Source organism: Pelophylax lessonae (assembly GCF_965119305.1).
Source record: "Pelophylax lessonae genome assembly, chromosome: 3".
Lineage (NCBI taxonomy): Eukaryota > Metazoa > Chordata > Amphibia > Anura > Ranidae > Pelophylax > Pelophylax lessonae.
The window spans coordinates 358,429,414-358,449,403 of NC_138770.1; the positions used below are offsets into that span (position 1 = coordinate 358,429,414).

The 19,990-nt window shown below is 40.9% G+C and overlaps 1 protein-coding gene across 1 annotated transcript in view; it reads right to left on the reverse strand.

Annotated features, from left to right (window-relative positions):
* IBTK (inhibitor of Bruton tyrosine kinase) overlaps positions 1 to 19,990 on the reverse strand; it is a 118,176-nt gene that overhangs the window by 10,692 nt on the left and 87,494 nt on the right. Inside the window, 1 exon segment of the mRNA XM_082250096.1 lies at positions 18,189 to 18,338. Within this exon segment, the coding sequence (XP_082106222.1) occupies positions 18,189 to 18,338 (150 nt within the window).

The window sequence follows — 19,990 nt, forward strand, 5'->3', positions numbered from 1 at the left end:
TGTACTAGCAGATTTAGATACAACAACAAATTGAAGCCAAACTCCAGCTAACACTTCAAAAACAGTTACAGCAAACAGTTTTTTTTTCCTTCTGGAATAAAGGTTTTACATAAATGAATACAAGCTGATCATTGTGCGCACCCCTGTCAATGTTAAATGGCTTCTCCCAGCTCTGTAACTGATACATTGTTCTGGAGAGTTTGTTCTTTCGAAAAACAAAAATAATTATTGGCTTTATCACGATATTTAGGGTGTAACATTTTCAGCATGCACCCCCTTCCCTGGATCCCCCTGACCTGTACAGCGGCCAGAAAATCCTTTTCCCACACCCACCGTCACAATCTGAAAACAGTGCGGCTGTGAAGGGCTCCGCCCACACGGCTGTGTCACTCATTCACAGTTTCCTGTGAATGAATAGACTACAAGCACTGTCAGCCATTGTAGCTGATGACTTTTAGTTCTCAATGAATTACGAGGGCGCTGGTGAGTGCTCTAGTAGTTAGTTGATCATCCTGCTCTCATGTTAACTGCCTGCCCGTATTGGAGGTATAGGCTGTATGAGCCCGTCAGTGCACCCCCGATCTGCTGATCACAGATGTGATGCTCTGCAGGCTCCTTAGCAAACCAAAAAAGGTACTTTTGTACCTGCAATTATTATTTTTTATTTTTTTCAAAAATTGAACTTATCCTTTAAGTAATAAACACAATACAGATTTAGGAATTGAATTAACAACTCTACAGCAGATTATTTTCTTAATTACACATTTTTAGATAAGATTTTCATACCTACAAGTTGGCAAGTTCTGTGAGTTAACCTGAACACCTGACACCTAGGAATATTTAAGCTTTCTCTAACTGGATGTTTTTTGGGTCAGTGATTCAATGTACTGAAGTTAGCATGGGGCTAAAAGCTTACACCTGTGTGAGGACTGTTTGTTTGCATGGGATGTACAGGTGTTCCGTGCATTCACATGCAGACAGTCCCATTTATATCAACAGGGATGCAGAAGCTGCACAGACACAGCTGCTGTCCCAATTCGATATCTGTGTGGGTGCAAGTCCCCAAACGACAGTGTGAGTTTGAAGACACATATCCAAACATGTATGGATTTAGAAGCAGTGGCTGTGTCCGTGAAGCTGTGTCCCAACTGACAATAATTAGACTGCCTGCTTGTAAATGCACAGAATACCAGTGCATCCCAGGCAGGCAAACACAGCCATCACACAGGCGTATGCTTAAGTACACCCATCTGAACAAAGCCTAATACCCAGGCAACTAGTCTTTTCACCAACGATAGGTTTATTTCATCGTATTAGTTTTTACATTTAGCACCTCCAGGTACTGCCTTGCTAAAACCTCGTCAGGGCTACCAGCATAGCCATGGGGTGATGTAAAGAAGAAAAAAAAAAAAGGGGGGGGCCCTGCATTCTCCAATCTGCTGTCATTGCCAGAGCACCCTCCAGCATTTCCACCCACACAGTCGATGGGGGGAGGGCATGGCAACAATCTGATATGATTATATGTAATCATGCCCAGATTACAGTGATCACAAGAACTCATAATTTTCTAACTGAGTTTATTCACATTATACAGTATTCTGAATGAGACAAATATTAAATCACTGAAATTCTGAAACAAAAAGGATTTTATATTTATTCCAACTGTACTTTTATACACGTCCCTTCTGGAGTTTCGTTTTGTTTAATTTAGAAACAGTTACACAGTCCTTCATTTTACAGTGGAAAAGGCTATATTTGAGGCCAGACAGGCTGTGGTTTGGAAGGATTTGAGCCCAGCTAAAGCTTTGAAACTTAAGTTAGCCACATCTTATAATTCATGAGTGTCAGAGCTTCCCATGAAGGAGTTTATGAGAGAAAAAATTGTGTTATTTATGTTATTACTGAGTAAAAGTTCATACCTTTTCTGCAGATAACATTCTTTTTATCTTTTTTTGTGTAAACAATTTGCTGTCAATTCTTTTGGCTTTAGAAACCTTATGGGGTCCATTTTTAAAGCAGTGAGTGTGATTTTCACCATTTGTCACTGCCATTTAAAATACATGGATCCAGAAGATTCATCTGAAGAGAATCTTTGCTGACTGTCAGATATACTGCTTTTAAAAATATGTCCCTATATCTTTTCATTCTGTATAATATAAGCTGCACTCGACTTTTGACACGGACAACTTTTCGGTGAGGTATTAAAATTGAATGTCCAACAGAGATCCAGTAGTGCGACTAAAAGCAACCAGTTCGCTTTGACAACGCCCTTAAGTACCTTCTCTTGAATACCGACCATCTCTGGGCTCCAGGCCCTGTCCCCCCCCCCCGGCGACCCCCTCCCCTTCCATCTTGTCTTTCTTTCATCCTTACCCTCCCTTTATTCTCCCTCTCCTCCTCTCTTTCTAATACCACTATAGCATCTTCCTATACCCTCAGATTTTGCCCCCTAGCTCAGCGTCTCAGAAACACTCCGAAAGGCTTCACTCATCATATTCGTAGGCTGCCTGCTCGGCTGAGTATCCCGCCTACCATTGATACTGTCTCTCTATTTTTAAACCCTATCCTGAAAATTGACTATAGACAGAAATGGTATGTCGGATATGATTGACACCACTCTGGTTTTAAGCACAATTCATAACCCATTCTATCACAATTTTATCCTGGTAGCACCCTATAAACACTACACTAACTTTGTTTATCATTTTCTGCCAGTGTTATTGCTCTGTTGCTTATAACCTCACAATTTACATGGGGCAACTCTTCTTCATTGTATTTTGTTCTACTTTCTGTCATTTGTACTATGTTTTCCTTTTTTTACGCTATGGCGGCTTTCTCCTTTTATGTTTTAATGCATTGGGGCCTGTAAATTTTGAGCATCTGTGGCGATCATATCACCCATCCAACACCAGGATATGCTTTGCATCTGTGGGGATCCCATTATCTATCTACCCCAGGATACTTATGCAATATTAAGTTTCAATCTGGTAAGGGGCCTATATTGGTGTTGGTGTACCTGCTTGCCTGGTGGAGTGTTATTGGTCTGATTTCATGTGTGATGTGAACTCAGTCTGGTAAGGGGCTGACCTATGGGTGGTGGATTTATTTAGTGTATATTTGCCATCTCCCTGTTTGGTAAGGAGTACCTTCAAGTGTCCTCCCTGGTTTGGGTCTATCCCTATATCTACATTTGTGTACCCAACTTATAGTTCTGGTAAGCAGCATTAATGTTGGTGGCGAATTCATTTATTTTTATTTTTATTCACAATTTTTCATAATTTCACAATTTTGATTTTTCACATTTGTGTTGAGTCACTGGTGATTTTTTGTCACATCACATTATCAATATATGTTTGTGGGATTTTATGCTATGGCGTTCCTCTCTTTTTTTCCATGATTCCACGTACTCAATTTTTGGGAGGTCAATCACGGACATCTGCTAACAAGTCATTAAGATTTCTGATTTGGATCCTGGCTTCTGATACATTGTGTTCTGGTAAGCGCATTACCAAAGGGAGTCTAGATTGACATCATTGTCTTCACATATTTTTTCACCAATTTAATATATGAACTAATATGGACATTCATGTTGTCTATCATTATTGATTCTGGTTCACCTATCATTAGGTGTTTAGACATTTATTTAGTTCTTTATCACTGAACACGACTTGTCTATCTACATCCTAAAGCCTAACTCTCAGTTTTGTGTTACTTAAAATAGCTTTGGCCAAGCTGGCCAAAACAAACCGTTTCCTTTACCAACTGCTATGGCCACTCTCAGCGCTGTATAAGCAGTATGTAGCATCAGCTACATACAGTATACAGTGCTGTGTCTCGGCAGCAGTACGGGGTACTGCTTAGCCATAGACAGAAAGCCTTGTATTTTATCAATGATAGAAGGTTTCCTCTGATTGGCTGATAATCTCCCCGCCTCTCCCCCTCAGCCAGAGGAAGCCTTGTATGCAATTCATAAAAATGCAAGACTGAGCAACACTCACTCTGACTCAATCGTGTTCCAGCAGCAAATGGGAAGTCCCTGTACCAGTGCCTAAACATAGTGCTGTATACGGTCTGTAACTGATGCTACATACAGTTATACTGCGCTGACAGCAGCCCCATTTCTTAGTAATTGAAATAGCTTGTTTCTGCCAGCTTGGTTCAAAAAAAATATTTAAAGTAACACAAAACCTGGAGTGTGGCTTTATTCGTACAGTACAGAACTTGTATTCACAGACCATGGGTTATAGACAGGCTACTTTTAGGTGACTGGACATAGACAAAAAACTTGCTAGGGCTGCCCCTAGAGCACAGCCATATAGCCCCACTCACACTCTGAGACTGCAGATTCTAGCTTATGTCTTTAAATGATGGACCTGTTCTCCACTGAATACATTTTTTCTTTAACCATTAAGTTTTTCTTTTTTTCCTGAAGCATCTATCAAGATCTGACTGCTTACTGCCTATGGATACCTAGCAGTTTTTGGAAGCGCTCGGTGTGTAATTGGGGACCTTACCCAGAACCCACAATGTGGGGCTGGCCTGTAATATTTTGGGCACTGGGTCCTGCATTAGGTATTCACCTAGGCACATGGCTAGGGTACTATAGAGGTTAAGGCCTGTGGTCCATTTCTAGGTTTCCCAGACCGTGAAGACCCTTTCTGGGGTATACCCACTGTGGCAGGCAGTTTCTGGAACCTTAGTAGGCCCAGCATAGTGAATAAGGTCAGACAGTGATTCCCTGTATACTGAAACCAGGTCTTGATTATTAATAAAAAAAATCTGCAGTACATAGCACACTATGTTTTTTAGGCAGAGGATTTGCAAGTTATTCAATTTATTGTGATAATCTTTAAAAATTTCTCTACATTTCTCGTTGCAAGCAATTTAAATCTAGGTAGGAGGATTGTTACACCTCCCGGTCGACACATTCCGGCCCACTTTTTTTTTTTTTTTTTTAACGAAAAATGCATACAACACATTACTGCACTCCTGCTGCCATCTTCTAAAGACATACAACCACAGGAACACAGTCAGTGTTTGGGTTATGGTGGCTTCTGTATCTGGACATGCAAAACCTCATCCATTCCATACTGAGTACCCCAGTGGGGATCCCCTCATTTGGCAGTGGTGACCCACAGGCATAAGGGAGATGGGACGTAAGGGCCACATAGCATGCGTTCTGTGCCTGCAGCCAGCTACTATTGTCATGTCTTTTTGCCAGACTATTGCCAACAAGACAAGAACAAAAAGGAACCTTTCTTAAAGTGGATGTAAACGCCATTCATGAAATCTGACCTGGGCACATATATCTGTAGTGTTTACCTATCTCTCTCCAAAGCCCTAAATCCCATGTATTTCTGCTGAGGAGAGGCTTCCGTCGGGCCACTCTGCCATAAATCCCCGACTGGTGGAGGGCTGCAGTGATGGTTGACTTTCTACAACTTTCTCCCATCTCCTGACTGCATCTCTGGAGCTCAGCCACAGTGATCTTTGGGTTCTTCTTTACCTCTCTCACCAAGGCTCTTCTCCCCCGATAGCTCAGTTTGGCCGGACGGCCAGCTCTAGGAAGGGTTCTGGTCGTCCCAAACGTCTTCCATTTGAGGATTATGGAGGCCACTGTGCTCTTAGGAACCTTAAGTGCAGCAGAAATCTTTTTGTAACCTTGGCCAGATCTGTGCCTTGCCACAATTCTGTCTCTGAGCTCTTCAGGCAGTTCCTTTGACCTCATGATTCTCATTTGCTCTGACATGCATTGTGATCTGGAAGGTCTTATATAGACAGGTGTGTGGCTTTCCTAATCAAGTGCAATCAGTATAATCAAACACAGCTGGACTCAAATGAAGGTGTAGAACCATCTCAAGGATGATCAGAAGAAATGGAAAGCACCTGAGTTAAATATATGAGTGTCACAGCAAAGGGTCTGAATACTTAGGACCATGTGATATTTCAGTTTTTCTTTTTTAATAAATCTGCAACAATGTCAACAATTCTGTGTTTTTCTGTCAGTATGGGGTGCTATGTGTACATTCATGAGGAAGAAGAATGAACCTAAATAATTTTAGCAAATGGCTGCAATATAACAAAGAGTGAAAGATTTAAGGGGGTCTGAATACTTTCCGTACCCACTGTAGGTGCACTACAGGGGTGGCCCTAGCAAGTTTTTGGCAGTAGCAGTGCCGATGGGATCTATGCAATAATGTACCAGTATGACACATGTGGGGTGCCTATAAAACCTTCTTTAGGGCTTATGATAATTTACAGCAAAGTGTCGGTATCGGCCGATATTTTGTACATTTAAAGTTTTGAAAAATAGACAATTTTTGACACAAATCTGGTACTGAACATGTTAATTTTTGTTTAATGTTTAATCGCTGGCTTGCTGGCATGCTGTGGTGGGTGGCTGGCTATCTGGCACCCTGTGGAGGGTGGCTGGCTGTCTGGCACCCTGTGGTGGTGGGTGGCTGGCTGTCTGGCACCCTGTGGTGGGTGGCAGGCTGTCTGGCACCCTGTGGTGGGTGGCTGGCTGGTACAGGGCCTGTGGGAGGCTGGCTGGCACAGGGCCGGTGGCTGGCTGGCACAGGGCCTGTGGGTGGCTGGCTGGCACAGGGCCTGTGGGTGGCTGGCTGGCACAGGGCCTGTGGGTGGCTGTCTGGCACAGGGCCTGTGGGTGGCTGTCTGGCACAGGACCTGTGGGTGGCTGTCTGGCACAGGACCTGTGGGTGGCTGTCTGGTACAGGACCTGTGGGTGGCTGTCTGGTACAGGACCTGTGGGTGGCTGGCTGGCTGGCACCGGGCTGCTGTGGGTGGGTGTATGGCTGTGATACACTCCCGTGAGACTAGTCCCGACTCCAGACGAGGCTGTCCAAGGCGAGAGAGGCGGCCTAAGAAGGCAGAATGTTGTCACGAAAATATTGGTGTATCTGACAGTTCCGGGGCCGATACCAATATTTCGGGAAAAGTTGATATCGGCCCTCCGATAATCGGCTTCGCCGATAATCGGTCGATCCCAAATATATATATGATACTTTAACAATATATACACAGTACTTGCACTAGTAAATTCACATTTCACAGTATAAAATGTTGTTAACAGTCAAGATTTAAAGAAAAATTACTCTACCTGTATTATTCAATAGTGATATACTCTTACTCTTTCCAGAAAAACTGGTTTGCCTGCTATCAATTTCTCAATAAAACCTCTAAGAAAACATACTGCAGATCCTATTGTTTAGAGCTGTGCCTAAACAACTCTCACCAGAACAGTTAGTAAACAAAGGCTTGCTATAATCTGTGTCCATAGCCAAAAAAGATTACACTGATTTAGGTACAGTGTGATCAAACATTTGTTCACCTTAAAATGGATTTTTCGCTTTTTTTATTCATCGACTAATGCTTACTGAATGCATGGTACATTATTTTTTTTTAAAAAAAAGGAATATGGAACATATTTTTTCACAAATACAGGGATCAAAAAATGTTATTACAATGCAAATGTATTACATCGGGACACTAGACAACATCAACTTCAGGATTACCATATATATTTTACTTGTCACCTCCACATAATTAGTGGATGCTACTTATCCATCTGATGGGTTGCTATAGAAGAGAAGATTGCTGCTGACATTCTGCTTCTTTTGTCAACACTTCTCCTCTAGCCTGCTGATTGGACAATAAAGTCATAGCAGCACTCTGATGAGATTATCTCTCTGCTCTGCTCAGTAAACATGTTTACACTGGAAAGCAATAGAACCTTGACTGGCTAAGAGCTAGTCATCCCTTTCCCAGTATGAGTGCTTCTGCATATCTCTAAACCCAGGAGATGTCCCAGGACTTGACCTAAATCTTGGTATTCTGCTTCTGGTTGCTGGAACCCTTGGTCCAGCACCAGGCTGTGAATGCTCGCTGGCAAAATGGGCAAGATGGCCTGGGGCAAAGACAGTATTTGCAAGTTGGCTTCTCCTCTCCCTGCGTGCACGCGCCCTTTCCTTGTGCATGTGTGCTCCTGTATAACTAGCCATGTTTTGAAAATCAAAAGGTGGAGTCAGGAGATCAAAAGGAGGAAAGCAGTACCTGTTGAATGAAGAGCAAAGGAGAAAGATCTTCAGAGGAACCAGGTCAGGGATGGGGGGCAGAAGACAGAAGTCAGTTGGAGCACATTGTGGATTTAAAAGGAAGAAAGTCAGTGGGACTGGACCATAGCTGGGCAGAGAAGAAGTGAAGCATGTGGATTTAGACGGAATTAGGAGAGAAAATGCAGGAGAAGCAGAGAAGACCAGGGAAACGTATAAGCTGCTATTCTTCCTCTGTGTTGCACAGTCTACAGCATTAAAAAAGTACAACCCCATAAGCCCCCCCAAACTGTTTTTTTCCCTGGACCATGATGGGACACTGAAACATTTTTTCCCTACCAATGGCACCAGGTCATTTTTCCTCCGATACTGGGACACTTTTTTCTCCTACTGACCAGTGACACCAGGGTAGTTTGCTTTACTTCCACTGACTAACACTGGGGCATTTTTTTTACTTCCACTGACACTAGATATTCCCTTTTCTCACTGTACAGCTATATAAGGGGCACTATGACACATACTCATGTCCTAACCACTGAACTCTATATGACATTGTACATCGTGCTAACCACTGTATTCTGTAAGCTATACTGTACATTACATACTTGTGAGCAATTTGGTTATTATTTCAACATTCACTGGTTGTTATGTAGTGTCCATCTGTTTTAGTGAAGAAAAAGGGTTCGTTCTCTTTCTATATTTTTTTTTCTTTAGGTTTATCTGCGTTTGTGAGGCTCTCACTAATAGGACAGTAATTAAGTATTTTGTAGATGCAAGCACTGTAAAATGTGTGCACTGTATACTTTGAGCAGTCTCACATGCTATTTACCATGCCTCTATAAAGCCACACCTAATATTTAATATTGATATTTCCCCATCTCCTAGGTGTCCCTCTTTCACAAGTTCTAAGTTGGATGGTATACTTCTGTACAGGGAATTAAAGAAAAAAAATAAATAAACCCAATTCAGTCATTTATGGAAACTACATTTAAAATACATTTTGTTAATTTTTTATAAATACATAACTGGATTATATATTTTTTTATATTTGCCTGGAGCTCCACTTTAAGGAGGGGATATTCTACTTCAGATTATATTCATTGGCAATAATTTCCTTTAATTTAAGCCAGAACAAGCTATAGTTTTACTGCATCAGTTTACTCTAAGGATTGATGCAATCAGTATATCTAAACGACTGTACTAGGAGATGATACAGTAAACAGGAAAAAAAAATCTATTTTTAAGGTTATAATTTCAGTCACCAGATTTTTATGTGTGTGTATGTACACTATCACAATAGCCCTAGACTCCAGATTACGATCACCTACAGTACAATGTCTTATGCTTATGCAACAGCACTCTCTGGTGATCATATATATTATTTTCCTCAGAAAAATAAAGGCATAATGGAACTTTGTATTCTCCCATCCTAAAGGGAAACAATTTGAAGGAAACTATATGCGCCATCATTGAAGGAGAATTTAGGGCAAAAATGTTTTTCCACATCCTTGCTGCTGATCTCCTACCGTCACAGACTATGCCATCCGTCTTCTTCTGAGCACAGTAGTTCGTCTGTAATAGCCTAATAAAGTAAAATTGTTACTGCCCTGTGATTTCCAGTTTGTAAGAACGGTGGCTGCTACTCCTCCTGTACCCCCAGCCACCGGACTTGGGACAGCCCATTTGTAGTTCTCCCCAGCAAGCAGAGACTTATAAGGGAGCTGTAGTGGTGCTGTAGCACTACTTGCTGTAGTGGGCAGAGGGGTCTCATAGACCCCCGGTCTGCACCGCCTATGGAGGTGGTGTACTCCTCCTCCCCCTCTGATCCCTGCCAGCACTCTAGTCACCACCCTCAACGCCCCCCCCCCCCCCCCGGCACTCGTTGGCAGCCCCGCTTGTCAGTCATCCATCAGTGCAGCAGGGATCATTAGGAGACACCGGTCGGCCGGATGACAGAGCGGGGATCTCCCACTCTGACAGGTTTTGTATGTGAAACGCCGTTTGCGGAAAGGTCCCGCCCCCTGGACCAGCTTTGTGATAGAATGATAGCACACAGGTCCAATGCCGGTCCAGGAGGCAGGACTATGGGAACTGGCGTTTCATATATAAGGTCTGTCACAGCAGGAGATCCCCACTCTGTCATCCAGCTAGTGTCTGCTAATGATCCCTCCTGCGCATATGGGCATTGTTGAGACTGCACATATGGGCACTGATAGGCTGCACTGATGGGCACTGATTAGGCTGCAGTGATAAACTGCACTGATGGGCACTAAGGTGGCGCGGATGAGCCTGCAATTATAGACACTGAAAAGGCAGCACTGATATGCTGCATTGATGAGTCTGCACTTATGGGCACTGATAAGCAAGCACCAATATGCTGCACTTATGGGCACTGATGAGGCTGCACTGATGGACACCTTCCACTGCTTTACTGACACCGTCCACTGCCAATATTTGTAGGAGAGGTTTTCAACATCTCTGAAAATTTTGCAGCCATTTTTTATGTCTTATTTTCAGTTTGATGTGTATTATATGTGAAGTTACATATAACAGAGACCGGTATTGTGGTAATATTGAAGTTTGGGATTTCCATACATTATTATTGTGGTATTGATTAGTATGTTAGCACTGCATTTTTTAGTTTTTTCATCATGCCGACATTTACTTGTGCCACATAATGATGTAAAGCAACATGCCCTGTGTTGCGGCGAGGGACGTGCTTATATACACCATACAAGCACTGGCTGCTGTTAGAAAGATCTCAATGCTACAGCAGGAAAATGAATATTTATAATACTGAATTACAGCAGAGTACAGTGAGTAAAATCTATAATTATGGGCATGTGTCTACAGATCAGTAATGATTACATAAATCACGTAAGGGCAATATGTTTATCTCCTGTTGTGGCTGGAGGGGGAGAGCACAAACATGCTTTGCATTTATAAGGCTGTAACCTACCTATCCCGTAGTGTGTTACTGCGTAATGTGGCTGGCTGGCTCCAGAATGTGATTTGGGGTGTGATGTTTATGTTGAAGTGGGATTGTTCCCATTTAACATGTACAGGTCTAGTGTACCTTTCCACATTCACGGCAATTCTCAAAGCATGATGGGCAATGTAGTTTGACTATAGTGTAGAGCAGTGATGTCAAACCTTGACACCCCAGATGTTTTGGAATTACATTTTCCATGATGCTCAACTACACTGTAGAGTGCATGAGCATCATGGGAAAGGTAGTTCCAAATTATCTGGGGTGCCAAGGTTTGCCATCACTGGTGTAGAGAGAGAGAGGAAAGGATATGATGTAATCCCTGTTGTAACAGCTCCTCCTTGGCAGAATAGATGCTGTATTTTTTGAATTACAGAGAGGACTTTCTGAAAATCCAATTAGACTTTTCAATGGTAAGGAATTTCACAAATGTAATAACTGTTTAGTGTTTTGTGTAGGGGAGTGTACTAAAAGGAGATTTTTTTTTTTTTTTTTGCTGATCCCAGAGTTTTGCTTTAATTACCTTCTTGATAAATGTTAGTTACTCAACAGAAAAATAAGAAAACAGGCCTCGATTAAACAGATTCACCTTCTGTCCTTATTCTATCAAATGTCATAGCTGTAATATAATCAAAGAATTGAAAGTGTAGGAACATGTTAAATAATTTACTCAAACTAGGGTATTTTAATGAAAGCATTTCAGGAGAAACAAACTCTAGTTAGGGCTGCGTCTATAGGCTTTGGTTTTGTGTCAATGGGCAAATGCAGTTTGCTTTCAGGTACATACTGCATTTATAGTGGAGCTATAACTGATAAATTATGAGCAGGCAGATCTTTTTTGCAGAGACCTGCAATGTTAACATTTACCTGCCTTCTATTGCATACACACTGAGCTGCACATTCCTGACATACACTCCAATGGACTCCCTTGAGCATGCACAGGATGATGTCATTCTGCCACCAGCCAATCAAGAGGCTGAAAACCTGGCACCTGGAATTAGCCGGGAAGAAGACTACAATAGCCAGCAAGGGATTTAACTAGCACATTGCAGGAATGCAGAGGTATTTCTTTCAGTTTGGTTTAACGTTAAAATCAGTTTGGGACACTTCCAAGATCAATACGATTTCACTGACAGGTGCAACTGACCTCCTAAGCTGCGCCAACCTGCTTCAGGGTTTCTATTGACTTGTATGGGGAGAGAAACAGTTCTGATGAGAAAAGTCCATCAACACAGGCCTAAGCTCAGTTACAATTAGCATTTACAATAGCATTTATCGTTGGAGAATAAAAGAGGTTTGGTATGTTGCATAGAGGGTGAGACTTAACCTTTACCAAATGAGCCTTTCAAATGGTAACCAATTTCAGCGAATTGTAATCTATGACCAGGCTAGTTAACACAGCAATTTTGAACAATGTTAATAAGTGTGTTTTGGTTCACTAGCTGGAGGATGTTCTCTGTGTGCTGCCTTTACTCAGTAGAAGTAGCTGTATTATAGATGTGGACTGCCCAGGCCCTTGCACTGAGTAACAATCTGCAGGAGCCTGGGCTGTCTGTAGTAAATTTTGCTTACTGAGTGCTCAGTTTTGTAGTTCCTTAGGTAAAGGTCATTGTGAAAACTACCCTTTCTACAGACTAAGAGTGGCATCTGTGTAAATCCCAAACTCTCTTGGACTGTTGACATTGCTGCATATCTAGAATGTTGTTACCCATCATAATCAACCCCCTGGACTAATATAATCCCCCCAAAACATATGCTCACCTACCCTCCCCCTAAGCATATGTATATTTAGCACTAAGTTCAAAATGACCAATGCTACAGATGAAATATAATCACTTTCCCACTCAAAGGAAGATTTTCTACTAAACTTGCACACAATTAGTTTTCCAACCTGGACCTTTCCTACTCACACACATACATATATAACCCTCAACTTACCTCTATTTCTATTTGCTTCCCAACGCTCATCCTTTTAAACTACTCATCCCCAGATGCTTGAAATGATGGCATGACACTAGTAACCCCACACTATACACATATATATATATATATATATATATATATATACACACATACACACACAGTATCTCACAAAAGTGAGTACACCCCTCACATTTTTGTAAATATTTTATTATATCTTTTCACGTGGCAACACTGAAGAAATGACACTTTGCTACAATGTAAAGTAGTGAGTGTACAGCTTGTATAACAGGTGTACCCTCAAAATACCTCAACACACAGCCATTCATTTCTAAACCACTGGCAACAAAAGTGAGTACACCCCTAAGTGAAAATGTCCAAATTGGGCCCAATTAGCCATTTTCCCTCCCTGGCGTCACGTATCTCGTTAGTGTTACAGGGTCTCAGGTGTGAATGGGGAGCATGTGTGTAAAATTTGGTGTTATCGCTCTCACTCACATGAAGTGGAAGTTCAACATGGCACCTCATGGCAAAGAACTCTCTGAGGCTCTGAAAAAAAGAATTGTTGCTCTACATAAAGATGGCCTAGGCTATAAGAAGATTGCCAAGACCCTGAAAACAGGGTGCAACACAGTGGCCAAGACCATAAAGCAGTTTAACATGACAGGTTCCACTCAGAACAGGCCTCGCCATGGTCGACAAAAGAAATTGAGTGCACGTGCTCAGCGTTATATCCAGAGGTTGTCTTTGGGAAATAGAGGTACGAGTTCTGCCAGCATTGCTGCAGAGGTTGAAGGGGTGGGGGGGACAGCCTGTCAGTGCTCAGACCATACTCTGCACACTGCGTCAAATTTGTCTGCACTGCTGTCACCCCAGAAGGAAGCCTCTTCTAAAGATGATGAACCAGAGAGGCGGCAAACAGTTTGCTGAAGACAAGCAGACTAAGGACATGGATTACTCAGCACATAGATTACACAAGTGTGTCTTGCCTACAGTCAAGCATGGTGGTGGGAGTGTCATGGTCTGGGGCTGCATGAGTGCTGCTGACACTGGGGAGCTACAGTTCATCGAGGGAACCATGAATGCCAACATATACTGTGACAATAAGAATAAATAAACTGCGCTAACTAGAAACAAATATAAGCAGCAAGCACACTAAATCAGACATTTGTTGTTAAGCAAAATTGAAAAAAGTACTGTGCAGCGCTAAAAAATCTAATATATGATAGCACACACATATATATATATATATATATATATATATATATATATATATATATATATATGTGAAAAGCAATGCAATAAAGTCCCAAGTGAAATAACACAAATCATCTAAGGTGAAAAGAGTGATCCAAGAAGGACATCTGATCCCAACACCAACAGGAGAGGTAATGGTTAAGCGCTCACCGGAACATGTGGACCCAACTTATCATATGATAAAAGGGTCAGGAAGGCTCATGTATATCCTGCGATTCTTCAAGCTGTAAAACCGGATATTCAAGTTTGTAGTCAAGGGGTCAAGTTGAGACGAGTCTCCTCTTTCTCTCCAGGTCATATAAAAATGACAATCACTTGGGACATTATTGCTTTTTCAAATATATGTACTGTGACATATTGAAGCAGAGCACGATCCCCGTCCTTCAGAGACTGGGCCTGCAGGGCAGTATTCCAACATAATGACCCAAAAACACACCTCCAAGATAACCATTGCCTCGCTAAAGAAGCGTAGGGTAAAGGAGATGAACTGGCCAAGCATGTCTCCAGACCTAAACCCCATTGAGCATTTGTGGGGCAACCTCAAACAGAAGGCGGAGGAGCGCAAGGTCACCAACATCCACCAGCTCTGTGATGTTGTCATGGAGGAGTGGAAGACGACTCCATTGGCAGCCTGTGAATCTCTGGTGAACTCCATGTCCAAGAGGGTTAAGGCAGTGCTGGAAAATAATGGTGGCCACACAAAATATTGACACTTTGGGCCTAATTTGGACATTGTCACTTAGGGGTGTACTCACTTTTGTTGACAGCAGTTTAGACATTATTGGCTGTGTGTTGAGTTATTTTGAGGGGACAGCAAATTTACACTGTTATACAAGCTGTACACTCACTACTTTACATTATAGCAAACTGTCATTTCTTCAGTGTTGTCACGTGAAAAGGTATATTTACAAAAATGTGAGGGGTGTATTCACTTTCGTGAGATACTGTAATATATATATATATCACACAACTTTTTTTTTTTTTTAAATAATGTTATATTTTCCTTCCCAATGTACATGACCATATCCCTTGCCTCTATATCTACCATTTAACAAAACAGCATGCATTGCCTGGTATATTTTTGGAAGGGATGACATTAAAATGGCAAAATGATGTAATAACATTTATTCATGAAATGCATAAGAATAAAGGCAAGAAAACCTCAAGAATGCAAAAGATATTTGTGGCTGTTGTTGTTGGAATCTTAGACTAGCTTATTTTTCCCTTTCCGATTCTATTTATATTTCTGGTTGCTTTAGATTTTCTTTATCCTCTTTGAAAGGAAAGTACTGCGTAAAATACTTGTGAGCATGGGCACAGTACATTTAGGTGAAACATCAAACATGGATATATGTCCTTAACTACTTAAGCCCCGGAAGATTTTACCCCCTTCCTGACCAGGGTTTTTTTTTGCGATTTTTTACTGCGTGACTTTAACGGACAATGGCGCGGTCGTGCGAAGCTGTACCTAAACGAATTTGACGTCCTTTTTTTCCCACAAACAGAGCTTTCTTTTGGTGGTATTTGATCACCTGTGCGATTTTTACTTTTTGCGCTATAAACAAAAAAAGAGCGTAAATTTTGCAAAAATAACAATATTTTTCACATTTTTTTTATATGAAATTCTCTCAAAAAAAATGTAAAAATCAAAATTTTTTAACATTTTTGGCCAATTTGTTTTCTGCTACATATGTTTGGTAAAAAAAATTGCAAAAAGCGTATTTTGATTGGTTTGCGCAAAAGTTATTGCGTTTACTAACTAAGGGAAAGATTTCTGTCATTTTTGGTGTTTTTTTTTTTAACGCGTAATGGCGGCGATCTGCGATTTTTTTTGCGGTACTGCGACATTGCGGCGGACAGATCGGACCCTTGACTGACATTTTTCACACTTTTGGGGTTACCAGTGACATTACTGCAGTAATCAGTGCTATACATATGCACTGTTACTGCAAAATGACACTGGCAGGGAAGGGGTTAACTTTATTGGGGAGGGAGGGGTTAAGTGTGTCCCTAGAGGCGTGCTTTTTACTGCGATTGGCTGTGGCTACTAGTGTAGGAACAGTGATCAACGGTCCTACATAGTAGAACCGTATGATCACTGTTTCTACACAGGGGAGAATGACAGGCGGCTTGTTTACATCAGCCGCCTGACTTTCTCCCTCTGCACCAGCGATCGGCGAGTGACCGACGGACATCGGGTCCGCCGGTCACACGCACTGACTTCCCTGTGAGCGCGCTCGCCCGCTATAGGCTCACAAGGAAGTGACAGGCAAGTGACGTAGATCTACGTCACTCTGCCTGGCCGGGGCTGACCGCCGCAGTAAATAGTCGTGCGGCGGTCGGCAACCGGTTAAAAACAAATTTTGATGAAATTCTCTATACAAGTAAATTATGCTTTTGTACCTATACTAAGAGTGGCTGTGTCATTTATGGCAATGATAGTTGCGGTCATTGCATCATCTAAATTGTACTGGATGCATTTCTTTTAAAGAACACAGCTCTACTATTTCTTCAAGGAAGTAAATTACCTCTATCCTAAATACATGTGTCAGCCTTGAAGAGAAATGTAGATAGCTGGTCATAATATAAATGATGTGTTCAATTGCCTGAAATAGGTAATTGAGCACTGACACATGCATGCCAGGTGCTGTAAAAATGGTCACAGTCTGTGGTCTACCCAGCTATTACACTAAAGAGTGCAAACCCAAAAATCACAAGGCAATACTTGCCTACCTATTATAGGGATACAATCATCCATCTGTCAGTAATTAAAACAGGCAACCAGAAAAACAAGAACACTAAAGGTTTCCTTAGTTTGATAGTATAATATAAGCACTCCCAAATTAATACTTTAAGGTAAGTTCTGTTTAAGCACCATACTCACACACCCAGACAGGTTTCTCTAGATGTGGAGAGGAAAGCTGGCTCAAGAAAAAAAAATTCTGCTATAAAAGTTTGTGAGCCAAACCAAACTAAATTGTTTCAGTCATTTTTTACCTTTCCAAAAAAAATCCACAGTTACATTAGGGGGGAGCAGTATAGAACCAGATCCTAATAAAACTCAAAGAAACTACAAACAATGCATCTTTTTCATACTAAGCCATTTAGAGGAATTGCACGAATTAAAGCACATCTACTTGCTGAAAAAGTTCTTAGCCTTAGGCTCCATTCACACTAGCTATACCGCTGCGATTCTGCGCACGATTCTCAAATCATCACAAAATGCAGGACGTTCTTGCGATCCCATTACTTTCAATGGCACCCCAATCTCGGCTCGATTTTGCTGCGATTGTCGGCCGACAAATCGTGGCAAAGTCACAGGATCCCTGTCACCCAAAAGAAGTTCTGGAACTTCTTTTGGGTGACAGGCATCCCGCTATTCTGCTTCACGATCCAGAATGCCTTAGTCACAATTTGATACCTTTTTTAATGTTAGTTCTGTATGTCACCCATAAATAGTGAAGGAAGCTGCAAAACAATGCTAGGAGTTCTAAAGCACTGGTTTAGCAAAATGCTTGGTAACACCAAACTAGTGCAGACACACGCTTGTGCAATATGTGTTTTTTCCTTTTTTTTTTTTATACAGAATCTTCCTTTTTGAAATCTGTTATTTATTTATTTATTGATTTTTTTTACAGAATTGTCATTTTTAAAGTCTATGGTATTATATGCAGCTTAATTAGTCACTATTTACAAGTATATATATATATATATATATATATATATATATATATATATATATATATATCTCTATCTACACACCCCAAAAAACTGGAAAACTGGTTGCTTGTAAATATCCCACACTGCATAAGAAGCTGCTTAAAATAAGTTTTAATTACCAGAACTACTGAATCTTTCAAACAGTAGCAAATGTTTTATTTCCTTGCATATATAACAATAATTAGCTATATAGTTTATTAAAAAAACTAAAAAAAACACAACATTCTTACCTTGCTAATCTGCGAGGGTCTATTTCCTCCTGCTGGAAGTTTTTTTTGCCAGCATTGCCCAGAGAATTTGGAGAGATGACAGATTTTTGCTCTTCGAAAAGGAGGTCACGGAATGATTTGTGTTCAGCTGCAGACTGTACAGATGAGGCCCTGTAAAGATTTATAAAGTCTCCTTGGTTACACTGCCTTTCTTTATCTTTATCTCACTGACTTGACTATTTAAAGCTAATCTCTAGGGAAATTTAAAAACGACCCTTCCACATTTTTATTTAGGAGAAAAAAAAAAGTATTTTTACCTTTTTTTTCCCTCACTCCACCTATAGCTTTCCTCTTCCCTCAGCCCTCACTTACGTTGCAGAACTGCTGGTCCTACATTTTATGAAATGACACCAGAATAAGACTGATGGAATGAGGGCTGAAGAGAAGTGACTTTGGGGACAGTCATAGTTTAGGAGGAGCCTGCCGGAGCGAGGGATTAGGCAAGTAAAACATCTTTTTAACCGCTTCCATACAGAGCAGTTAGACCCCCTTCCTGCCCAGACCAATTTTCAGCTTTCAGCACTCTCACACTTTGAATGACAATTGCTCAGTCATGCTACACTGTAACCAAACAAAATTTTTATCATTTTTTTCACACAAATAGAGCTTTCTTTTGGTGGTATTTGATCACAACTGGGTTTTTTTTTTCCGTGATATAAGCAAAAAAAGAGCAAAAATTTTGCAAAAAAAACTTTTTTTTAGTTTCTATTATAACATTTTGCAAAAAATTAATTTTTCTTCATACATTTGGGCCAAAATTTATACTGCTACATATCTCTGGTAAAATTAACCCAAATTAGTGTATATTATTTAGTCTGTGTGAAAGTTATTGAGTCTAGAAGCTATGGTACCAATTACTGAAAATTGATCACACCAGATGTACTGATGGCCTATCTCCTTTCTTGAGGCCCTGAAATGTCAGGACAGTACAAATACCCCCCAAATGACCCTTTTTTGTAAAGTAGACAGTCCAAGGTATTTAGTAAGAGGCATGGTGAGTTTTTTGAAGTTATAATTTTTTCCCACAATTCTTGGGAAAATGAAGAAAACATTTTTTTTTCTTTTTTTTTCCCCAAAACGTTGTCAATTTATAAGCTATTTCTAACACATAGCATGTACACAGCAAAAATTACACCCCAAAATTCATTCTGCTACTCCTTCTGAGTATGGTGATACCACATGTGTGAGACTTTTACACAGCCTGGCCACAAAAAGAGACTCCACGTCCAAGTAGCACCATAAGGCGTTTTAGGAGCATAAATACACATAAAACTTTCTTACTACCTATCACACTTTTCAAGGCCCTAGAGCACCAATACAATGGAAAAGTCCACAAAATGACCCCATTTTGGAAAGCAAACACTCCAACGTATATTCTATGAGGCATTATGGGTCCTTTGAACATGTCATTTTTTTCCACAAGTTTTTGGAAAATGTGGGAAAAAAATAAAAACTTTTTTTTTTTACACAAAGTTGTAAATTTATAGAATATTCCTAACACATAGCATGTACATAGCAAAAATGACACCCCAAAATACATTCTGCCACTCCTCCTGAGTATGGCAATACCACATGTGTGAGACTTTTTCACAGTCTAGCCATATAGAGGGGCCTAAACATCCAAGGAGCATCATCATGCATCCTAGCCACTTGCCTAGGCCTATTTTTGACATTTGGTGTTTACAAGCTAAAATCAGTTGTTTTTGCTAGAAAACTACTTAGAACCCCAAAACATTATATATTTTTTTTTAGCAGAGACCCTA